At 43.3% G+C, this 21,891-nt stretch overlaps 2 protein-coding genes across 5 annotated transcripts in view; one reads left to right on the top strand and one right to left on the bottom strand.

The window, feature by feature from the left end:
- NR2C2 (nuclear receptor subfamily 2 group C member 2) overlaps window positions 1–21,891 on the top strand; it is an 89,945-nt gene that overhangs the window by 54,878 nt on the left and 13,176 nt on the right. For all 4 annotated transcript variants that reach the window (XR_009009581.1, XM_057555459.1, XM_057555460.1 and 1 more), the window contains 5 exons: window positions 2,355–2,465; window positions 16,042–16,242; window positions 18,338–18,440; window positions 20,653–20,832; window positions 21,718–21,865. Coding sequence is in view for 3 of the 4 variants with exons in the window: in XM_057555459.1 (XP_057411442.1) it covers window positions 2,355–2,465; window positions 16,042–16,242; window positions 18,338–18,440; window positions 20,653–20,832; window positions 21,718–21,865 (743 nt within the window). In the remaining variant the exon portion in view is untranslated. The remainder of the gene's footprint in view (window positions 1–2,354; window positions 2,466–16,041; window positions 16,243–18,337; window positions 18,441–20,652; window positions 20,833–21,717; window positions 21,866–21,891) is intronic.
- The window catches only part of MRPS25 (mitochondrial ribosomal protein S25), a 70,048-nt gene that overhangs the window by 11,583 nt on the left and 36,574 nt on the right, over window positions 1–21,891 (bottom strand). The window lies entirely within an intron of this gene.

Here is a 21,891-nt window from a genome sequence, read left to right on the forward strand (position 1 = left end):
ATCTTCCCAGAATTCTCTCTCTTGAGTTAATTGTTTTCCATATAGTAGGAGGGAGGGGTCCAGTTTCATTCTTCTATGTTGTGTCCAGTTGTTCCATCACCATTTGTTGAAAATACTGTTCTTTCCTAATTGAATTGCCATGCCACTTTTGTCAAAAGTCATCTGACCACATATGGGAGGGTTTATTTCTGGGCTGTTTGTTCTGTTTTGTTGGTCATTGTGTCTGTTTTTATGCCATTGCCAACAGTTTTGATTACTGTAGCTTTATAATAAGTTTTGAAGCCAGGAAGTGTGAGTCCTCCAACTTTGTTCTTTTTCAGGATTGTTTGGCTATTCTGGGTCCCTTGCATTTCCATGAATTTTAGGATGAGCTTGTCAATTTATGCAATGTAGGCAGCTAGAATTTTGATAGCAACTATATTAAATCTGTTGATCAATTTGTGTAGTATTGTCATCTTAACAATATTAAATCTTCTGATCCATGAACACAGATGTCATCTAGGTCTTCTTTAATTTCTTTCAACAATGTTTTGTAGTTTTCAGTATACAAATACTACACTTTTGTTAAATTTATTCCTAAGTATTTTCTTGTGTTTGATGCTATGGTCAGTGGGATTGTTTCTTTAATTTTATTTTCTGATTGCTCTTTGCTAACTTATAGAAAGATAACTTATTTTTATATGTTGATCTTGTATTCTGCAACCTTGAAACTCATTTACTAGCGCTAATAGTTTTTCTGTGGTTTCTTTCGGATTTTCTGTGTACAAGATCGTATCATCTGCAAGTAGAGATAGTTTTCCTTCTTTCCAAATCTGGCTGCTTTTGTTTATTTTTCTTTCCTAATTGCCCTGTCTAGAACTTCCAGTACAGTATCAAGTAGACATGGTGAAAGCAGACATCTTTGTCTTGTTCCTGATCTTAGGAGAAAGCTTTCAGTCTTCCATCACTAAGTATTATGTTAGCTGTATTTTATAGATACTCATTATCAGATTGATAGAATATCAGTACTCTATTCTTTTTTTTTAAATTTATTTATTTTATTTTTGGTTGCATTGGGTCTTTGCTGCTGCAAGCAGGCTTTCTCTAGTTGCGGTGAGCGGGGGCTACCCTTCGTTGCCGTGCACAGGCTTCTCATTTCAGTGGCTTCTCTTGTTGCAGAGCACAGGCTCTAGGCATGCGGGCTTCAGTAGCTGTGGTGCACAGGCTCAGTAATTGTGGTGCACGGGCTTAGTTGCTCCTCAGCATGTGGGATCTTCCCAGACCAGGGCTCAAACCCGTGTCCCCTGCATTGGCAGGTGGATTCTTAACCACTGTGCCACCAGGTAAGCCCAGTACTTCTGTTCTTATTTTGTTGAGTGTTTTTATCATGAAAGAGTGTTGAATTTTGTCAAATGCTTCATTTGTACGTTGAGATGATCATTTGGCTTTTGTCCTCTGTTTTTGGGTGTGTTACATTGTTTGATTCATATGCTGAGCCAACCTTGCATTCCTGGGATAAATCCCACTTAGTCATAGTGTATGATTCTTTATATGCTACTGGATTCATTTTGCTAGGGTTTTGTTGCAGATTGTTGCATCTATATTCATAAGGAATATTGATCTGTAGTTTTCTTGTGGTGTCTGTCTGGTTTTGGTATCAGGTAATACCAACCTCATAGAATGAAGTGGGAAGCGTTGCTTCCTCCTCCTCCTCTTCTTCTCCTTCTTTTTCCTTTTTTTGTTTTTTGTTTTTTTGTTTTTTTGAAGTTTGAAAAGCATTGGTTCATGATATACTTTTATTCAAGGAAAAATAATATCTGCTCACTTCAGGTGCCCAAGTGACCATTCAGAACCTTGAAACTTGACTTTAGTGGGTATTGACCTTGTGTTATTGATGAGCTTTTTCCGATTTTATCACAGTGAGGGTGGGAGGTTGCCAGACTCTTTCACAAGTATTAATCCCAGTAGTTTCGAGTGTAATTCTGGTTGTTTGCCATCCTCAACAGTATTGTGAGAGCCTGTCTTCTGGAAACTGTCATCTTAAAGGAGTGCTTTATAGCTGGCTTTAGAGACAGTGAAAAAAATTCAAAGATGATCTCTAAGAAGTTATTTTGGTAGCTTTTTATTTTATTGATGCTGTGCAGAGCAGACCTGAAAATACCTTTCATTTTTTCTTGCATTTTCAACATTAGAAACAGCTATTTTAGCTGTTTCTCAGGATCATTCTGTGGAAATATCTCATTGATTCCTTTGTCATCGAAAACTATACAATTTTATCACTCAAAGCCACAGTGAAAGCAAGAGGCATGGTCCTCAAACCACCACTGGGCATCTTTCTGAGCCCCCTTGTGATCCAGCCCGCTTCTCACCCACAGGTACCACGTACACAGACTTCTCGGCCGGAATCTCCAGGGATGACCAGCCCCTCCCCGCGCATCCAGATAATCTCCACTGATTCTGCGGTAGCCTCACCTCAGCGCATTCAGGTACCTGCACCAGTCCCACTTGGTTCCAGCCACCTGCCTGAGGGCAGACCTACCTTCCCTGAATCGTTTCCGAAAACAAACCTGCCTAAGGGTTTCACTAAGGAGCTGTGCTTCTTAGGCATCAAGTATAGTACAATCTCATTTATTTTTTAAAAGGTAAAAGAAGAAAGATTTTACATTTACTAAGCTGACTTACTTTTAATCTAAAAGTCTGAACTGTCACTTCAAACTATTGGAATGAAGTACCATTTATTACTTATGTGCTTCAAAATTGAGAGGTAGTGTGTCTTAGTAGTTAAGAGTATGGACCTCCACTTGAAGTCAAATCCAATGCCCCATTTTATAGCTTTTCTAATGTCTCACTTTTTTCATTTAGAAAATGTACATAATAGTAGTACTTACCTCATAAGGTTATTAGAAAGAATCAGTGAATATTGCTTGTAAAATGCTTGAAACGGTGCTTGGCACATAATAACATTTGGTATGTACTAATTATCTATAATAACTATTATTGCTAGTATTGTTGTTATTGTTAACTAATTGATGATATTCACTTATGGGAAGTTTAGTCTTCCCAGGGCTCTGAACCTGCCTCTTTCCCACTGAACAAAGAGAAGGTACATGTATCGAAATCATGATCAACAAGCAAGAAGAAGGGAAAATTATCGATGACACACATACATTAAAGAATCATAGTTATCTCAAAAGGCTGAATCAAAAGGCCAAACCAAAGCACATGAACAGAAATGAACGTTAGAAAAAACGCTAGTTGTGTAACGTAAGTTTGAGAGAATAGCAGGTGGACAGGTATTTGAGTGAATAAGTAAAGGATTGCTTTCATTTACAGTTTCTTTATTTTAAAAATCAGTATAAGTGAGTAGTATGCTGTAATAACTAGATGACTTCCATAGTGTTCACCCATTCTTAAAAGTGATTTTATGGATTACTATAAACTAAGCATAGAAGAGTTCTAATAAGTAAAGTGAAATGAGTTGTTAAAAATTATATTTCCATCATGTCTGTATTACATAATATTTTATCATAAATACCAAAGTTCATATCTTATTTTCTTAACTTCACACCAAGTAGGAAGCACATATCTGAGTGTCTAGAAATTCAGAAGGAATTGGTCCAACGTTAATGAGATTTTACTATTCCTCAGAATTAGAAACTTGATACAGCTAAGTTATTTTTTTCTCTTTTGCTTTGTTCTTATTTGCTGATTGTGACTTGAAAATGAGTCCTTTATAGTTTTATGTAGCAGGTGTTAGGATCCTGCCTACATAACTCTCCCAACTCTAACTAACTAGGAACTAACTTTGTACATTTAACCATGGATGTTATATTGTGGTTTCACAACCACCTGAGGGCAGATGAGAACATAGAAAGTTCTTCTAGAAAACTCCGTTGGTAGCTAGTTTGTGTTTTAAGAGAGGGTATACAGCCCCCTGTATTGGTATAAGAAGGATCTTTCTGTTTTCCTGAGGGGTATTCAGGCATCCCATTCTGTACAGTGGGGCTGTTCCCATGCCCTGGTGCTTGGCCCATGGTTCCACCACTGTCCTGGCTAGAATGCAGTAAGATTCTTGAGCAGCAGTCTTGTAGAATAGATCTTTGGTGTTGAGCTTTCAGTTTCTCTAGGGAAGATAACCCATTAGCATGAGTTTTATGTAAAGTTAGTATAGTTGAAAATCTTTTCATTGTGCGCTGTCAATAAAATTAGCCATACCTCGGGACTTCCCTGGCGGTCCAATGGTTAAGATTCCGTGCTTCCGCTGCAGCGGACACGAGTTCGATCCTTGGTTGGGGAACTAAGATCCTGCATGCTGTGCTGTGGGGCAAAAAAAAAAAAAAAGGGACCTACCTCGGTGCAACAGAGCTGACTGTTTTTCAAGGTTTGGTTTTTTAAAGGAAGGTTATTGGTCATAGGTTGGTTTCTGGGTTCTTGATGTTGGTGCTGATGGCTTTGATGAAGTTTTCATTTCTAGCCCTGACTTCAGTGATGGATCTCTGATCCCCTGAGGTATGGGGAAAGAATACATTTTCTGATATTTTAATGAATAACAGTGCTCTGAACCCAAATAGTGGCTTGTGTGATAAGGTTGGGAGGGAAAGATTATTCAATAAGGGTGGCAAGCTATGCAACGTTTAGGAGCTTTGGCTCTGAATGGAACAGATTTTAGGGTCAAATCTTGTTTCCACTCAGCACTGTGACGCTGGGAAACGTTTCTATAACATCTATAATTGTAAAGTGACAGCAGTAATAGTACCTGTTTTATAGGATTGTAAAAGGATTAAGAGATACTGCCTATAAAGTTGTAGGAAGTAGACGTCAATAAATGTTAGCATCTGTGTTATAATTTTTTAATGTTTTATTTTCATATAAGTTCAAACTTAAGGAAAATAATACATATAAATCCTGTGTCCCCTTTACACGGATTCGCCACTTGTTTGCTGTAACATTCTGAATGTATGTATAATGTGTTTTTTCTGAATCATTTGAGAATAAAGTGGAGACATCATGCCTCTTTGCCCTGGATACTTCAGCATGTGTTTTCTCTTACATAATTACAATACAGTTATCAAAATCAGTAAATTTAATGTTGAAACATGCCATTATCTATTCCATAGTCCATATTCTAAAATTTCATCAGTTTTCCCAATTAAGACCTTTATAACTTTTTTTTCCCATTCCAGGATTTATTTTTATTGTTTTTAATAATGATAGCAAAAATGAAGGTGTCAGTCAACACAAGCCCTACATATCTAGTTGTGCAGACCAACAGAGGGCTGATCTGATGATGGACTTGTGTTCATCAGTATCATGTCATCCTAATGGCTGCAAAAGGGCTTTGGGGCCAAGTGCGAAGGGTGGTGGTCATCAGAGCAGGGGAGGTAGCCTTGTGACTGGGGTTGAGAGCTGTTGTTTTTTGGGGTACAGAGGTCTAGGGCAGAAACTGTGGGAGGAAGGAGATGGAGATAAGAAAAGCTGTAGGAGAACACCTGCGTGTCTGAAAATAAGGCTTAATTGGAGCCATGCCATCACAAAATCTAGCTTCTCAGTAAATTTCATGGGTTTTCATCATATGTAGTCTTTTTAGGCCAGTGGTTTTCAAACTGTGTTCTTTACTGTTTCCCAGATTACACAAACATTACGTTCAAATTTCATTTTTTAGTCCAGCTTTCAAAGCAATTAAAGTAGATTAAAAGAAAAATACACTTGAACATGTCATATACCAAATTTGACATGCTGGAGGTCGCTGGTGCACTCACTTGTAATCCATGTTCATTCTCTTTGGGGCAGATCTTGGCTTAAACCTTCTTTTGCCATCTCCGTGGATTTTAAGGTTTTCCAGAGCTATTCCTCCACACTCCCCATTTCACATTTATGTTTTCAGGAGAGCATAATTATACTCATTGTTTGAAGGAAATGTTTAAATTTGAGCTTATAAAATACATTTATATAATACAGTGCTTTTTTTATCTACTTTATTTTTTGAGGTTTCACATGTTACTAGAAAAGACTTCTGCTGTTTATATGTTTTTTAAAAGTTTGAAATCCTTATTACATTCCCCAGGGGACTGCATCTTGGGCTCTTGTAGCATCCTCCTTCCCTAGGTCTCTCCTCCACCAGCTCTTTATTCCTGCACATCCTTCTTGAGCAGCCAGTACCTGTTCTCTGTCCTTTCTCCATGCGCAACCATCTGAATATTTCCTTTCTTGCTCTGATAGTCTAGTGGCCCCTCTCAGGTACTCATAGGAGTTGTTTGTTTTTATGTGCTGACTGGGTAGTAGTTGTACACTGTAACAAAGTCACACCATACAGAGTAAAAGACGAGTCTCCCTCCCTCCCTCTTCTTGGAGTCACCCATGTCTTTCCCAAGAAAAGCCACTGTTACCATATTGCATATTCATTCTTTCAGAGATGGGCTCTGCATCTACACCGGCAAGCATACATGTAAACAATACAGCATATTTTTACAGTCCTGTCGACCTTCTGCCCACACTGCTCTGCACTTTACTCTCTTTTGGAGGTATTTCCCTGTGGTACAAATAGAGCTGCCTCTCTCTCTCTTTTTTTTTTTTTTTTTTTAATATATCATCTCATTTAATGCTCACGACAGCCCTAAGAAGTAGGTGCCATTATTACTATCCTCATTTTTTTTTTTTAACTTTTGTCTTTTACTGGGTCTCTTTTTTTTTTTTTTTTTAATCAGTCATCAATTTTATACACATCACTTTATACATGTCAATCCCAATCACCCAATTCAGCACACCGCCATCCCCACCCCAACGCAGTTTTCCCCCCTTGGTGTCCATACGTTTGTTCTCTACATCTGTGTCTCAACTTCTGCCCTGCAAACCGGCTCATCTGTACCATTTTTCTAGGTTCCACATACATGCGTTAATATACGATATTTGTTTTTCTCTTTCTGACTTACTTCACTCTATATGACAGTCTCTAGATCCATCTACGTCTCAACAAATGACTGAATTTCGTTCCTTTTTATGGCTGAGTAATATTCCATCGTATATATGTACCACAACTTCTTTATCCATTCGTCTGTTGATGGGCATTTAGGTTGCTTCCATGACCTGGCTATTGTAAATAGTGCTGCAATGAACATTCGGGTGCATGTGTCTTTTTGAATTACGGTTTTCTCTGGGTATATGCCCAGTAGTGGGATTGCTGGGTCATATGGTAATTCTATTTTTAGTTTTTTAAGGAAGCTCCATATTGTTCTCCATAGTGGCTGTATCAATTTACATTCCCACCAACAGTGCAAGAGAGTTCCCTTTTCTCCACACCCTCTCCAGCATTTGTTGTTTGTAGATTTTCTGATGATGCCCATTCTAACTGGTGTGAGGTGATACCTCATTGTAGTTGTGATTTGCATTTCTCTAATAATTAGTGATGTTGAGCAGCTTTTCATGTGCTTCGTGGCCGTCTGTATGTCTTCTTTGGAGAAATGTCTATTTAGGTCTTCTGCCCATTTTTGGATTGGGGTGTTTGTTTCTTTAATATTGAGCTGAATGAGCTGTTTATATATTTTGGAGATTAATCCTTTGTCCATTGATTCGTTTGCAAATATTTTCTCCCATTCTGAGGGTTGTCTTTTCGTCTTGTTTATGGTTTCCTTTGCTGTGCAAAAGCTTTGAAGTTTCATTAGGTCCCATTTGTTTATTTTTGTTTTTATTTCCATTACTGTAGGAGGTGGATTAAAAAAGATCTTGCTGTGATTTATGTCAAAGAGTGTTCTTCCTATGTTTTCCTCTAAGAGTTTTATAGTGTCCAGTCTTATATTTAGGTCTCTAATCCATTTTGAGTTTATTTTTGTGTATGGTGTTACGGAGTATTATAATTTCATTCTTTTACATGTAGCTGTCCAGTTTTCCCAGCACCACTTATTGAAGAGACTGTCTTTTCTCCATTGTATATCTTTGCCTCCTTTGTCCTAGATTAGTTGACCATAGGTGCGTGGGTTTATCTCTGGGCTTTCTATCTTGTTCCATTGATCTATGTTTCTGTTTTTGTGCCAGTACCATATTGTCTTGATTACTGTAGCTTTGTAGTATACTCTGAAGTCAGGGAGTCTGATTCCTCCAGCTCCGTATTTTTCCCTCAAGACTGCTTTGGCTATTCAGGGTCTTTTGTGTCTCCGTACAAATTTTAAGATGATTTGTTGTAGTTCCGTAAAAAAAATGCCATTGGTAATTTGATAGGGATTGCATTGAATCTGTAGATTGCTTTGGGTAGTATACTCATTTTCACAATGTTGATTCTTCCAATCCAAGAACATGGTATATCTCTCCATCTGTTGGTATCATCTTTAATTTCTTTCATCAGTGTCTTATAGTTTTCTGCATACAGGTCTTTTGTCTCCCTAGGTAGGTTTATTCCTAGGTATTTTATTCTTTTTGTTGCAATGGTAAATGGGAGTGTTTCCATAATTTCTCTTCCAGATTTTTCGTCATTAGTGTATAGGAATGCAAGAGATTTCTGTGCATTAATTTTGTATCCTGCAACTTTACCAAATTCATTAATTAGCTCTAGCAGTTTTCTGGTGGCAGTTTTAGGATTCTCTATGTATAGTATCATGTCATCTGCAAACAGTGACAGTTGTACTTCTTCTTTTCCAATTTGTATTCCTTTTATTTCTTTTTCTTCTCTGATTGCCATGGCTAGGACTTCCAGAACTATGTTGAATAATAGTGGTGAGAGTGGACATCCTTGTCTTGTTCCTGATCTTAGAGGAAATGCTTTCAGTGTTTCACCATTGAGAATGATGTTTGCTGTGGGTTTGTCATATATGGCCTTTATTATGTTGAGGTAGGTTCCCTCTATGCCCACTTTCTGGAGAGTTTTTATCATAAATGGGTGTTGAATTTTGTCAGAAGCTTTTTCTGCATCTATTGAGATGATCATATGGTTTTTATTCTTCAATTTATTAATATGGTGTATCACATTGATTGATTTGCATATATTGAAGAATCCTTGCATCCCTGGGATAAATCCCACTTGATCGTGGTGTATGATCCTTTTAATGTGTTGTTGGATTCTGTTTGCTAGTATTTTGTTGAGGATTTTTGCATCTATATTCATCAGTGATATTGGTCTGTAATTTTCTTTTTTTGTAGTATCTTTGTCTGGTTTTGGTGTCAGGGTGATGGTGGCCTCATAGAATGAGTTTGGGAGTGTTCCTTCCTCTGCAATTTTTTGGAAGAGTTTGAGAAGGATGGGTGTTAGCTCTTCTCTAAATGTTTGATAGAATTCACCTGTGAAGCCATCTGGTCCTGGACTTTTGTTTGTTGGAAGACTTTTAATCACAGTTTCAATTTCATTACTTGTGATTGGTCTGTTCATATTTTCTGTTTCTTCCTGGTTCAGTCTTGGAAGGTTATACCTTTCTAAGAATTTGTCCATTTCTTCCAGGTTTTCCATTTTATTGGCATAGAGTTGCTTGTAGTAGTCTCTTAGGATGCTTTGTATTTCTGCGATGTCTGTTGTAACTTCTCCTTTTTCATTTCTGATTTTGTTGATTTGAGTCCTCTCCCTCTTTTTCTTGATGAGTCTGGCTAATGGCTTATCAATTTTGTTTATCTTCTCAAAGAACCAGCTTTTAGTTTTATTGATCTTTGCTATTGTTTTCTTTGTTTCTATTTCATTTATTTTTACTCTGATCTTTATGATTTCTTTCCTTCTGCTAACTTTGGGTTTTGTTTGTTCTTCTTTCTCTAGTTTCTTTAGGTGTAAGGTTAGATTGTTTACTTGAGATTTTTCTTGTTTCTTTAGGTAGGCTTGTATAGCTATAAACTTCCCTCTTAGAACTGCTTTTGCTGCATCCCATAGGTTTTGGGTCATCGTGTTTTCATTGTCATTTGTCTCTAGGTATTTTTTGATCTCCTCTTTGATTTCTTCAGTGATCTCTTGGTTATTTAGTAATGTATTGTTTAGCCTCCATGTGTTTGTGGTTTTTACGTTTTTTTCCCTGTAATTCATTTCTAATCTCATAACGTTGTGGTCAGAAAAGATGCTTGATATGATTTCAGTTTTCTTAAATTTACTGAGGCTTGATTTGTGACCCAAGATGTGATCTATCCTGGAGAATGTTCCGTGCGCACTTGAGAAGAACGTGTAATCTGCTGTTTTTGGATGGAATGTCCTATAAATATCAATTAAATCTATCTGGTCTATTGTGTCATTTAAAGCTTCTGTTTCCTTATTTATTTTCATTTTGGACGATCTGTCCATTGGTGTAAGTGAGGTGTTAAAGTCCCCCACTATTATTGTGTTACTGTCAATTTCCTCTTTTTTTTTTTTTTTTTTTTTATTATTTATTTATTTATTTATTTATTTATTTATTTATTTATTTTTGGCTGTGTTGGGTCTTCGGTTCGTGCGAGGGCTTTCTCCAGTTGCGGCAAGCGGGGGCCACTCTTCATCGCGGTGCGGGGACCGCTCTTCATCGCGGTGCGCGGGCCTTTCTCTATCGCGGCCCCTCCCGTCGCGGGGCACAGGCTCCAGACGCGCAGGCTCAGCAATTGTGGCTCACGGGCCCAGCTGCTCCGTGGCATGTGGGATCTTCCCAGACCAGGGCTCGAACCCGTGTCCCCTGCATTAGCAGGCAGATTCTCAACCACTGCGCCACCAGGGAAGCCCCAATTTCCTCTTTTATAGCTGTTAGCCGTTGCCTTATGTATTGAGGTGCTCCTATGTTGGGTGCATATAGATTTATAATTGTTATATCTTCTTCTTGGATTGATCCCTTGATCATTATGCAATGTCCTTCCTTGTCTCTTGTAACATTCTTTATTTTAAAGTCTATTTTACCTGATATGAGTATTGCTACTCCAGCTTTCTTTTGATTTCCATTTGCATGGAATATCTTTTTCCATCCCTTCACTTTCGGTCTGTATGTGTCCCTAGGTCTAAAGTGGGTCTCTTGTAGACAGCATATATATGGGTCTTGTTTTTGTATCCATTCAGCAAGCCTGTGTCTTTTGGTTGGAGCATTTAATTCATTCACGTTTAAGGTAATTATCGATATGTATGTTCCTGTGACCATTTTCTTAATTGTTTTGCGTTTGTTTTTGTAGGTCCTTTTCTTCTCTTGTGTTTCCCACTTAGAGAAGTTCCTTTAGCATTTGTTGTAGAGCTGGTTTGGTGGTGCTGAATTCTCTTAGCTTTTGCTTGTCTGTAAAGCTTTTGATTTCTCCATCAAATCTAAATGAGATCCTCGCGGGTAGAGTAATCTTGGTTGTAGGCTCTTCCCTTTCATCACTTTAAGTATATCATGCCACTCCCTTCTGGCTTGTAGAGTTTCTGCTGAGAAATCAGCTGTTAACCTTAATGGGAGTTCCCTTGTATGTTATTTGTCGTTTTTCCCTTGCTGCTTTCAATAATTTTTCTTTGTCTTTAATTTTTGCCACTTTGATTACTATGTGTCTCGGCGTTTTTCTCCTTGGGTTTATCCTGTATGGGACTCTCTGCGCTTCCTGGCCTTGGGTGGCTATTTCCTTTCCCATGTTAGGGAAGTTTTAGACTCTAATCTCTTCAAATATTTCCTCTGGTCCTTTCTCTCTCTCTTCTCCTTCTGGGACCCCTATAATGCGAATGTTGTTGCGTTTAATGTTGTCCCAGAGGTCTCTTAGGCTGTCTTCATTTCTTTTCATTCTTTTTTCTTTAGTCTGTTCTGCAGCAGTGAATTCCACCATTCTGTCTTCCAGGTCACTTATCCGTTCTTCTGCCTCAGTTATTCTGCTATTGCTTCCTTCTAGTGTAGTTTTCATTTCAGTTATTGTATTGGTCATCTCTGTTTGTTTGTTCTTTAATTCTTCTAGGTCTTTGTTAATCATTTCTTGCATCTTCTCAATCTTTGCCTCCATTCTTATTCCGAGGTCCTGGATCATCTTCACTATCATTATTCTGAATTCTTTTTCTGGAAGGTTGCCTATCTCCACTTCATTTAGTTGTTTTTGGGGGTTTTTTTCTTGTTCCTTCATCTGGTATATAGCCCTCTGCCTTTTCATCTTGTCTATCTTTCTGTAAATGTGGTTTTTGTTCCACTGGCTGCAGGATTGTAGTTTTTCTTGCTTCTGCTGTCTGCCCTCTGGTGGTTGAGGCTATCTAAGAGGCTTGATGGGAGGCTCTGGTGGTGGGTAGAGCTGACTGTTGCTGTGGCGGACAGAGCTCCGTAAAACTTTAATCCACTTGACTGTTGATGGGTGGGGCTGGGTTTCCTCCCTGTTGGTTGTTTTGCCTGAGGCAACCCAACACTGGAGCCTACCTGGGCTCTTTGGTGGGGCTAATGGCAGACTCTGGGAGGGCTCACGCCAAGGAGTACTTCCCAGAACCTCCGCTGCCAGTGTCCTTGTCCCCATGGTGAAACAGAGCCAGCCCCCGCCTCTGCAGGAGACCCTCCAACACTAGCAGGTAGGTCTGGTTCAGTCTCCCCCGGGGTTACTGCTCCTTCCCCCGGGTCCCGATGCGCACACTATTCCGTGTGCGCCCTCCACGAGTGGGGTCTCTGTTACCCCCAGTCCTGTCGAAGTCCTGCAATTAATTCCCACTAGGCTTCAAAGTCTGATTCTCTATGAATTCCTCCTCCCGTTGCCGGACCCCTAGGTTGGGAAGCCTGACGTGGGGCTCAGAACCTTCACTCCAGTGGGTGGACTTCTGTGGTATAAGTGTTCACCAGTCTGTGAGTCACCCACCCAGCAGTTACAGGATTTGATTTTACTCTGATTGCGCCCCTCCTACCGTCTCACTGTGGCTTCTCCTCTGTCCTTGGACGTGGGGTATCCTCCTTGGTGAAGTCCAGTGTCTTCCTGTCGATGATTGTCCAGCAGCCAGTTGTGATTCTGGTGCTCTCCTGAGAGGGAGTGAGAGCACGTCCTTCTACTCCGCCATCTTGGTTAATCTCCGCCTCTTTCTCTTGAGTGGCGGTTTGATATCCCATTTTTTGGATGCTGCAATAAATAACCTTTTACCTGCTTAATTTAGGACATGTGAGAGTATTTCTGTAGGATCAGTTCCTCAAAGTAGGATTGCTGGAAGAGTGTGTCATGTGTAGTTTGTTTTTTTTTTAAGAAGGAGTGTTATCTTTTATTTATTTAGTTAGTTTTGGCTGCGTTCGGTCTTCGTTGCTGCATGGGCCCCCTCTAGCCGCAGTGAGCAGGTACCACTCCTCACCGTGGTGTGCGGGCCTCTCATCGCTGTGGCCTCTTGTTGCGGAGCATGGGCTCTAGGCGCGCCAGCTCAGTAGTTGTGGCTCACAGGCTCTAGAGCGCAGGCTCAGTAGTTGTGACGCACGGGCTCAGCTGCTCCGCGGCATGTGGGATCTTCCCAGAACAGGGATTGAACCCATGTCCCCTGCATTGGCAGGCGGTCTCGGAACCACTGCGCCACCAGGGAAGTCCCTTATGTGTAGTTTTGACAGTAGTTGCCAGACTGCCTTCCAAAGAGGTTCCACCAACTTATATTCCCACCAGCCTGGTATGAGAGTGCCCGTTTCCTTACACACTCAGCTATATATTTTGATATATATATGTGTGTTTGATACATATATTTGTGGCCCAGAATGTGGTCTGTCTTAGTGACTGTTCCATGCAGGCTTGAGAAGAATGTATATTCTGCTGTTGCTAGATGGATTATTTTATAAATGCCAGTTACATCAAGGGGGTTGATAGTGCTGCTCAGGTCAACTATATCCTTATTGATTTTCTGCCTGCTTGATTTATCAGTTGCTGACAGAGGAGTGATGATAACTCAAACTATAATGGTTGATTACTCTATTTCTTTTCGGCAGTCCTATCAGTTTTGTTTCTTTTTAATTTTATTTATTTATTTATTTATCTGGGTCTTCTTTGCTGAGCACGGGCTTTCTCTAGTTGCAGCGAGCGGGGGCTGCTCTTCGTTGCGGTGCGCAGGCTTCTCATTGTGGCTTCTCCTGTTGTGGAGCATGGGCTCTAGGTGCACAGGCTTCAGTAGTTTTGGTGCTCAGGCTCGGTAGTTGTGGCACACGGGCTTAGTTGCTCTGTGGCATGTGGGATCTTCCTGAACCAGGGCTCGAACCTGTGTCCCCTGCATTGGCAGGCAGATTCTTAACCACTGCGCCACTAGGGAAGCCCCTTAAAGGTCTTTTGGCCATTCAGTTGGAAGTGATGATGTGCTGGGACTCATGTCCAGCCTGTGGCTCTCTGGTCTTGCACTCACTGGGCCCTCAGCCTGCAACCCACTCTGTCACAGCTCTGCACGGCTTCCTCTCCTGCCTCATTTGGGTCTTCATCCACCGTCACTCCCTCAGAGAGGTCTTTCGTCTTGAAGCTGCCCCCTTGCCTCCTTCCCCATGTCGTGTTCTGTCCATTACCCTGCTTTTTGGTTTCCTCCGTGGCACTTGGGCACTGACTGAACTCTTCATGGGAGGGTGCACAGTCTGTCTTTCCTCTAGCAGGCGAGCTCCCCGCCATGTTGACACTTCCATCTCTAGTACTGAGAATAGGGCCGGTCACCTAGTGGGTGCCCAGTAAACACGTGTTAAGTAATTGACTCTTTCCTTGCTTGTGTCATTTTCTTTTGAACCTACCAGCATTGTTGGATTTTCCATATTGGACTGTTGGCAAAGCTGTAGGACTCTGTGTGAGTTTGCTGTCTGAACCTTGGGATGCCACGTCCCAAAGCAGTTCTATCAAGAGGTGGCGCAGATTCCAGACATGTCGTCCATAAATGTGCTGTAGGGAGCTGGGGTCCAGCCAGAGACACAGTACGTCTCCCCTGCCCAAGGCCCAGTGCACGCACCCCAAGAGTCCTGTCTGCAGTGAGGGCCTGCTGGGGTCCTCAGGGAAAAGGTGGCCCCATGCTCCAAGTTGGGCACTTGGCCTGGAAGAGAGACAGGAACGGGCTAGAACAGCTTCAAAGAACTTCATGAGCAGGAATAAGAGAAGTCGCTCTTACGTAGCAGCTATCTTAATTGTGACTGATGCCCTTAGGCAGGGATGCAGGGAAGAGGTGAGCTATGGCAGTGGGGCTCATGAGTGGTGGACATCCCTGGAGAAATGAGGCTCAGGGCTTCTCCGGAGTCAGCGCCCACTGCCTCCAGGGCTTCCACAGTCTTTTATTCACATCTTCTCTCCATGTGCCAGGCCCTGTGCTAGCCCTGGGGATGCAGCCCTGAAACAGGTGTTATCTCTATGCTTAGAGACCTCAGAGTCAAGAGGTGAGAGAAGTTGGATGTGTGTCAGCAAGGGACTCCCTGCATTCTGTCACTCCAAGTCAGGATTATTTATAGGACCTTCCCTTCAGAAATAGCCCTTTAAAGCAGCCATTCTCAGGTTTTGGGGTTTCAAAAAGTTAGGGTAGGGAATTCCCTGGCGGTCCAGTGGTTAGGGCTCCACGCTTCAACTGCAGCGGGCCTGGATTCGATCCCTGGTCAGGGTACTAAGATCCCGCATGCCATGCAGCGCAGCCCAAAAAAAAAAAAAAAAGTTAGTGTTGCCCACATTTCTTATTATGCTTAGGACAAGGTTTTTTTTTTTTTTTTTTTTTTTTTAGTTAAACCTATCATCTACTATTTATTACTGTCTTCATTTCATAACAGAACGGGCCTTTCTTTGTCCAGTTTTATTGAACTGTAATTGATATGCAGCACTAAGTTTCAGGTATAGAACATAATAACTTGATTTACATATATTGTGAAATGATTGCCACAACAAGTTTAGTTAACATTCACCATCTCATATACATACAGAAAAAAGAAAAAGGAAAAAAGTGTTTTTTTCCTTGTGATGAGAAATCTAAGGATTTACTCTCCGGACAACTTCTAGTTGACCACCTTCATACAGTTTCCCTTCCCTCCACTTCCAAAGGGCATTTTAATTCTAAAAGTAGGAGGGATGATATCATCCTAGAATAAAATTAGCTGTATGAAAACCAGTTTCTGAAAAGCTCCCTGTTGTTTTCTCTTTCCCATTTCACCGGCACTGGTGAAACTGTCCTGGACCAGCACTGACTCCAGGCCGGCGTTGGCAGCCACTGCACATGCTCCGTGAGAGCAGCCTCCGTGTTGTGTCTTGTAGATCGTGACAGACCAGCAGACAGGACAGAAGATCCAGATAGTCACCGCAGTGGACGCCTCCGGATCCCCCAAGCAGCAGTTCATCCTGACCAGCCCAGATGGAGCTGGAACTGGGAAGGTGATCCTGGCTTCCCCGGAGACCTCCAGTGCCAAGCAGCTCATATTCACCACCTCGGACAACCTCGTCCCTGGCAGGATCCAAGTAAGACCTGTTGATAGGTGTTTGTTTCAGCACTTCCGCTACTGCCCTTGTTCTTGACTCTTAACCTCTACCATGGAGGCCAAATCCATCTCTAGAAGGTTCTTTGGGGACCTGCAAACATGGTGGGTTGCTGCCTCAGTTAAAGTAAAAAACCAGCAAGTGAGTGGCAAGGCCCAGAAGGCAGCCACTGCAGTGCTCAGGTGGAATGGAATTTGAGCCAGCAAATCAGCGGCCCCACAGGAGACTGACCTGAGCAGTTGGCATGAGCCACTGGAGAATTGTTCTCAACCAAGGCCACGTGGTGGCAGCCCTTGGCCTGTGATGCTTTAGGGGCACCACCAGGGGCTGACCACAGTCAGGTGAGGACCGACTTGTTCTAACTCTTACTTCGGACTGGCCCAGCTCTTTATTCTGATCTTGTTCCTGTGAACTGCTGCCTGTGGGCCCCTCCGTTCTGCCCTGGTTCTCCCTCCTCTGGCAGGCGGGATGGGGTTGAGGCAGGTACAGGAAGGAGGAGAGCAAGGACTGGAAGAAGAGCAGGGTTATTGGGAAGCATTGAACTTCCAAGTCCAACACTCAGAGAAGCAGGGACTCAAGGCCAGTGTCCCATGGTGGCCAAGCATGGAGTATGTTTAGTCCAGGTCAGGGTGCAATCCATGGTCTTGTTTGGTTCTGGTTTTTAAGTTTTTTAAAAATTTGTGGTAACATATAAAATTTACTATCTTAATCGTTTTTAGGTGTCCAGTTCAGGGGCATTAAGGACATGCACACTGTTTTGCAGCCATCACCATCACCCATCCCCAGAACTCTTCATCTTCCCAAACTGAAACTCTGTCCCCACTGAACAACTTCCGTTCCCCACCCCTCAGCCCCTGGCCACCACTATTTCACTTCCTATGGGTCTGACTACTCTAGGGACCTCACATAAGTCGAATCCTGTAATATTTGTCCTTTTGTGACTGGCTAATTTCACTGAGCACAATGTCCTCAAGGTTCATCTGTGTTTTGTCTTATGTGTCAGAATTTTCTTCATTTTAAAGGCTGAATAATATTCCACTGTATGTATAGACCACGCTTGGTTTTTCCATTCATCTTTCAGTGGACACTTGGGTGGCTTCGACGTTTACTGTGAATAATGCTGCTAAGAATCCATGTGTTTTGCAGGGAGATTTCTACTATGGAGAAAATTCAGGAAGGAAAGGGTTTTTTTCCTTCCACTGGATTTGGGTTCAGAACACCAATATGTTCAGCTTCCAGAGCTGTACTTTTGAGACACCTCCTAATGCCATTAGTAAATACTTCCTCATTCTTCCTTTCCCAGTGTACATTCTGATCATCTGGAATCAGAGTTCCTCACTGCTTGCTTCGACTCCTTGCTTGTGAAAGGATGGCTGGTGGTTCTGTTGCATGTCTTATAAGAGGTCGTTGCACATAATGATTTCTGTATATATTCTCACTGTACGTAAATCATTTTAAGGCTTATTGTTAGTACATGATTTAATAACAGCTATTTTTCACTTTCTCATGTTGAAACCAGTTACATTACTCTTCCAAATGAGCAGCACTGTGGGTCATCTGGAAAGTCACCTCCAAGTGAAGGAGAGAGAGCAGGTTTCAGAGGCCACCTGTCCTAGTCCCTTCACCCCCAGCTGCCTCACGAGAGAGCTAGTTATTTAGTCAGTAAAGCTTAATTACTTTTCTGCCAAGTAAACCTCTCTGTGTACTTTCAAGCTGTTTCATGAGAATAGAGAAGCAACCAAAAAGACCTTGAGTATCTTCATGTTGGAGCATCCGCCTGTGAGTCCCCACACGGCCCCTAGTCCTAGGTGGTTGGGGTGGCCAGATAGGAGGTTAGGTCACTGAAAACCAGTGTCCGACCCTGGACAAGCCCACCGCCACCCACCACCGCTGAAGGGGCTTGGTCCAGATGAGCGGCCACGCCATTCCTGGTGGCAGATTCAGTTGTCACGTGGCACTTTCCCAGTTCTTCCCAGAGTTCTTAAAAACCCGAGATTAGGAATTCACAGTTCAACATGACTTTGCTTAGTGCTCTGGTTTTTCATCAGCACTCTGCTTATTTCCTGATTCTTCTTAGATCGTCACGGACTCTGCTTCTGTGGAGCGTCTTCTGGGGAAGGCCGACGTCCAGCGGCCCCAGGTGGTAGAGTACTGTGTGGTGTGTGGCGACAAAGCCTCAGGTGAGTAACCAAAGGCCATGCTGGGTGCACATCAGGGGCCAACATCATGCACCAAATCCGGGGCAGGGGAGGGTTGTAGGTTTCAAAACATGAACTCCACTCTTCTTATTGGGGTGGTGATGTAAATAAGCAAATCAGTTTGTCAGATTATAAGAATCAAAGGGAAAAATCAAGAAACTATTTCTGCGATTTGTAAATCTTGGTTGGGTGTCAATTATTTTTGTACTAGTAAGAAAGAAATTGGGACTTCCCTGGTGGTCCAGTAGTTAAGACTCCACGCTTCCACTGCAGGGGGTGAGGGTTCAATCCCTGGTCGGGGAACCAAGATCCCAGATGCCACGCACCCCCCGCCCCCCAAAAAAATAGAGCAATCATTTCATTAGTCTGGTTAATATCTGCTCAGTTCTTTGCTGTTTCACAAGATGTGTTTGTTGTCTATCCCTCCCTCGTCCTAACTGTAGCTACCTCTGTCATGCCCTCACTATAACCCAGTGTGATAAACAGGAGGGGGCATGCGATTCTGGCTGGAGTCCCAGGGTCAGGAAAGGCCTGAAGTCACATTGGTGACCTTGGTGGTTGAGTGTGTGCTGTCAGGTAAAGCAGAAGGGTGTTCCAGCTGGCGGGACCAGTGCCTGGAGAGTTTAACATCCATACCCACCATGTCTCTGGGGAAGCACTCCTGGGCTTCCATGGTTAGGAGGTGGGTACAAGGAGACTAAAGAAGATGTCTGACCCAAAAGCTCAGACTTCAGCCTGCTAACAGTGGGAGCCATAGAGGGTAAGTGATGCTAGGGACACTGACCTGAGTTCTGAGATGACCACTTGGTTCTGCTTTATTCTGTGGTCACTACATTCGTAGGAACTTTGGATACTTTGTGGTCCTGGTTTAAAAAAAAAAAAAAAAAAATGCTGAGCCAAGCCTCTTAAGAGGAAGACAACCCCAGGCAAGCACCAACTGAAGGCCGGAAGCTCCAGCCCCTCCCGCTCATGCCTCAGGTGCTGTGTTCTCGCCCCTTCTCTGAAGCCCTTGTCTGCCCCAGCAGGCAGGGGCCAGCGCTGCCTCTGTCCTCATCACCCTTTTGTTCAGATCTCTGGGCACTGGATGTGTTCTTTTCTAGTTGCTTCCTTACAGGCCTGTCTTCCTCTCCAGAATGTGCTCTTTTTTTTAGAGCAGGAACCATGTCTGACCCCTTCATCTCTATATCCCCATCTTGTTGATCAGCAAGGAGAGACACTCTGCAAACTTTCGAACAAGTGAATGAAGCATGAGCATAGCAGAGGCCACAGAATCTGCTTGGCTTTCCCTTCTGGGCTTAAAGCGCGTGACAGGCTTGCAGTGCCATTGTCTCCAGATATTAGAGATCACTCTAAGGCCTAGAGAGCCCGAGGAAATCCACTGCAAGGAAGGAAATATGTCCACAGAGTCATTTCAGCATGACTCTTCTTAAAGGCACACAGTTGAGACCCTCCAAGTGCAGAGTTGGAGAACGGCTCCACACGCCAAAGCTTAGGGCCATGGGTTGCTCTGCAGCTGCCGTCCACAGTGACCCTGGGAACTCTGACCCTGCAGTGTAGTTATGACCCTGGGTTACATGAGACCAAACCAGGAGAGCATACGCGAGGGCGGTCCCAGCTGGGAATGTGAGGAAGGGTAAACTCACGTGCGGCTCTTTTTAATGTGGGAGGGAATTAGAACTTAGAGACCCCCAAAGTAAACAAGCTTAGAAAAAAGAACTGGCGGCCTTCCTTTGGCCTGGGCTCACACGGTCACGCCCCCCACCCCGGGTCAGTCTGGGGCCTAGGACATGACGCACACAGAGGGAGTAAATGCAGGATGAGACCCTTTGGGCTAACAAAACACGAGCTTGTGTTTGCTCTGTGACATTCTTGATGGGACAGGGGAGCTGAGGGCCTTCACCAGGCAGGTCTGCAGAGCCGGGCCCAGTGAGTACAGCGGACCGTGCAGCCCAGCCATCACCCGCGATCTCCTGCTGTGCACTCGGAGCACCGAGGTCATGCCATTTACCAGCGGCCGCATTACCTGTCTGAGCTTCCATTTGTCCATCATGACCTCACAGGGCTACTTTAAAGATGGTAGAAGAATGTGAAGGCCCCGGGTGCCATGCTTAGTGCTCAGGCCTGTGGTTGGCCCGTGGCTGCTGGCATCTGACCCTGCACACCAGTCCCCGATAGACTTACCTTTCTCTTTCAGGCCGTCACTATGGGGCTGTCAGTTGTGAAGGTTGCAAAGGTTTCTTCAAAAGGAGCGTAAGGAAAAATTTGACCTACAGCTGCCGGAGCAATCAAGACTGCATCATCAATAAACACCACCGGAACCGCTGTCAGTTCTGCCGGCTGAAAAAATGCTTAGAGATGGGCATGAAGATGGAATGTGAGTAACTATTAAAAAACCACGTGAGTTAATAAGGAGGGCGAAAGTGAGGTTTCCATGCCTGGTGTTAAAATACTCTAACAGTATCTGCTGAAGCTTCATTTTGGTTCACCTTCAGGGTCAGCTCAGTGATGCGGCGCTGATACCACTAGGGTTGGTTGGTTTCCACAGTGGAAACCTAGTCCAGATAATTTGGGAGGCAGCATGTGGAGTGGGATGAACACAGGCTTTGGGGTAAAGCTGATACCATGTCAGCTCCAGCCCTGCCCCCAGGAGCCGGGAGACCTCGGGAAGTCATGTGGCCTCTGAGCCACAGGTCCCCGTCCATGAAATAGCACCCTTGCCTTCCTTACATGATGCGTATGGGGTCCTCTTTTCTTTCTTCTGCAAAGGTCTGTTTTCTTCATTTGTTTCTGGCATGTGTTCTTGCTCTTGTACCAGATGCTGAAGGAAGAGGTCACTGGTGTCACGTAAAATGGAGCCCCACTGACAGTTAGCAGGAGCTTTCCAGCTCGAGTTGGGCATTAGGATGCTTCCTTTTCCACGTGGGGCATGGGCAGCTCTCTGTTAAGGGCCCACCTGAGGGGGTGTTTCTCCTCCTGGAGAGAGTCCTGTGAGCATCAGGAAGTGACAGAATGATACCCACACAAACGCCACTCGGTCCTTTCTCGGCCATAGCACCCGCCATCTTGAGCTCCTTTAGATGTGACAACACTTTGGCTTTGAGCCTTTCTCTCCTTTGGCTGCAAAATCCACTGTGGAAGTTGAGCCAGGCGTGTCTAGCACCGAGCTTATCCCGACAGCAGTGGGCTTAGTCAAGAGGACTCCTACCTCTCCCGTGAAGGATGTGGTTTTTAAACATGGGTATTTCTGTTGTGATTTAAGCTGTGCAGAGTGAACGGAAGCCCTTTGATGTGCAGCGGGAGAAACCAAGCAATTGTGCTGCTTCAACGGAGAAAATCTACATCCGGAAGGACCTGAGAAGTCCTCTGATAGCCACGCCCACATTTGTGGCAGATAAAGATGGAGCAAGGTCAGTCCCTGTGTTAACAAAGGGCA

Source organism: Balaenoptera acutorostrata, chromosome 10 (genome assembly GCF_949987535.1).
Source record: "Balaenoptera acutorostrata chromosome 10, mBalAcu1.1, whole genome shotgun sequence".
NCBI lineage: Eukaryota > Metazoa > Chordata > Mammalia > Artiodactyla > Balaenopteridae > Balaenoptera > Balaenoptera acutorostrata.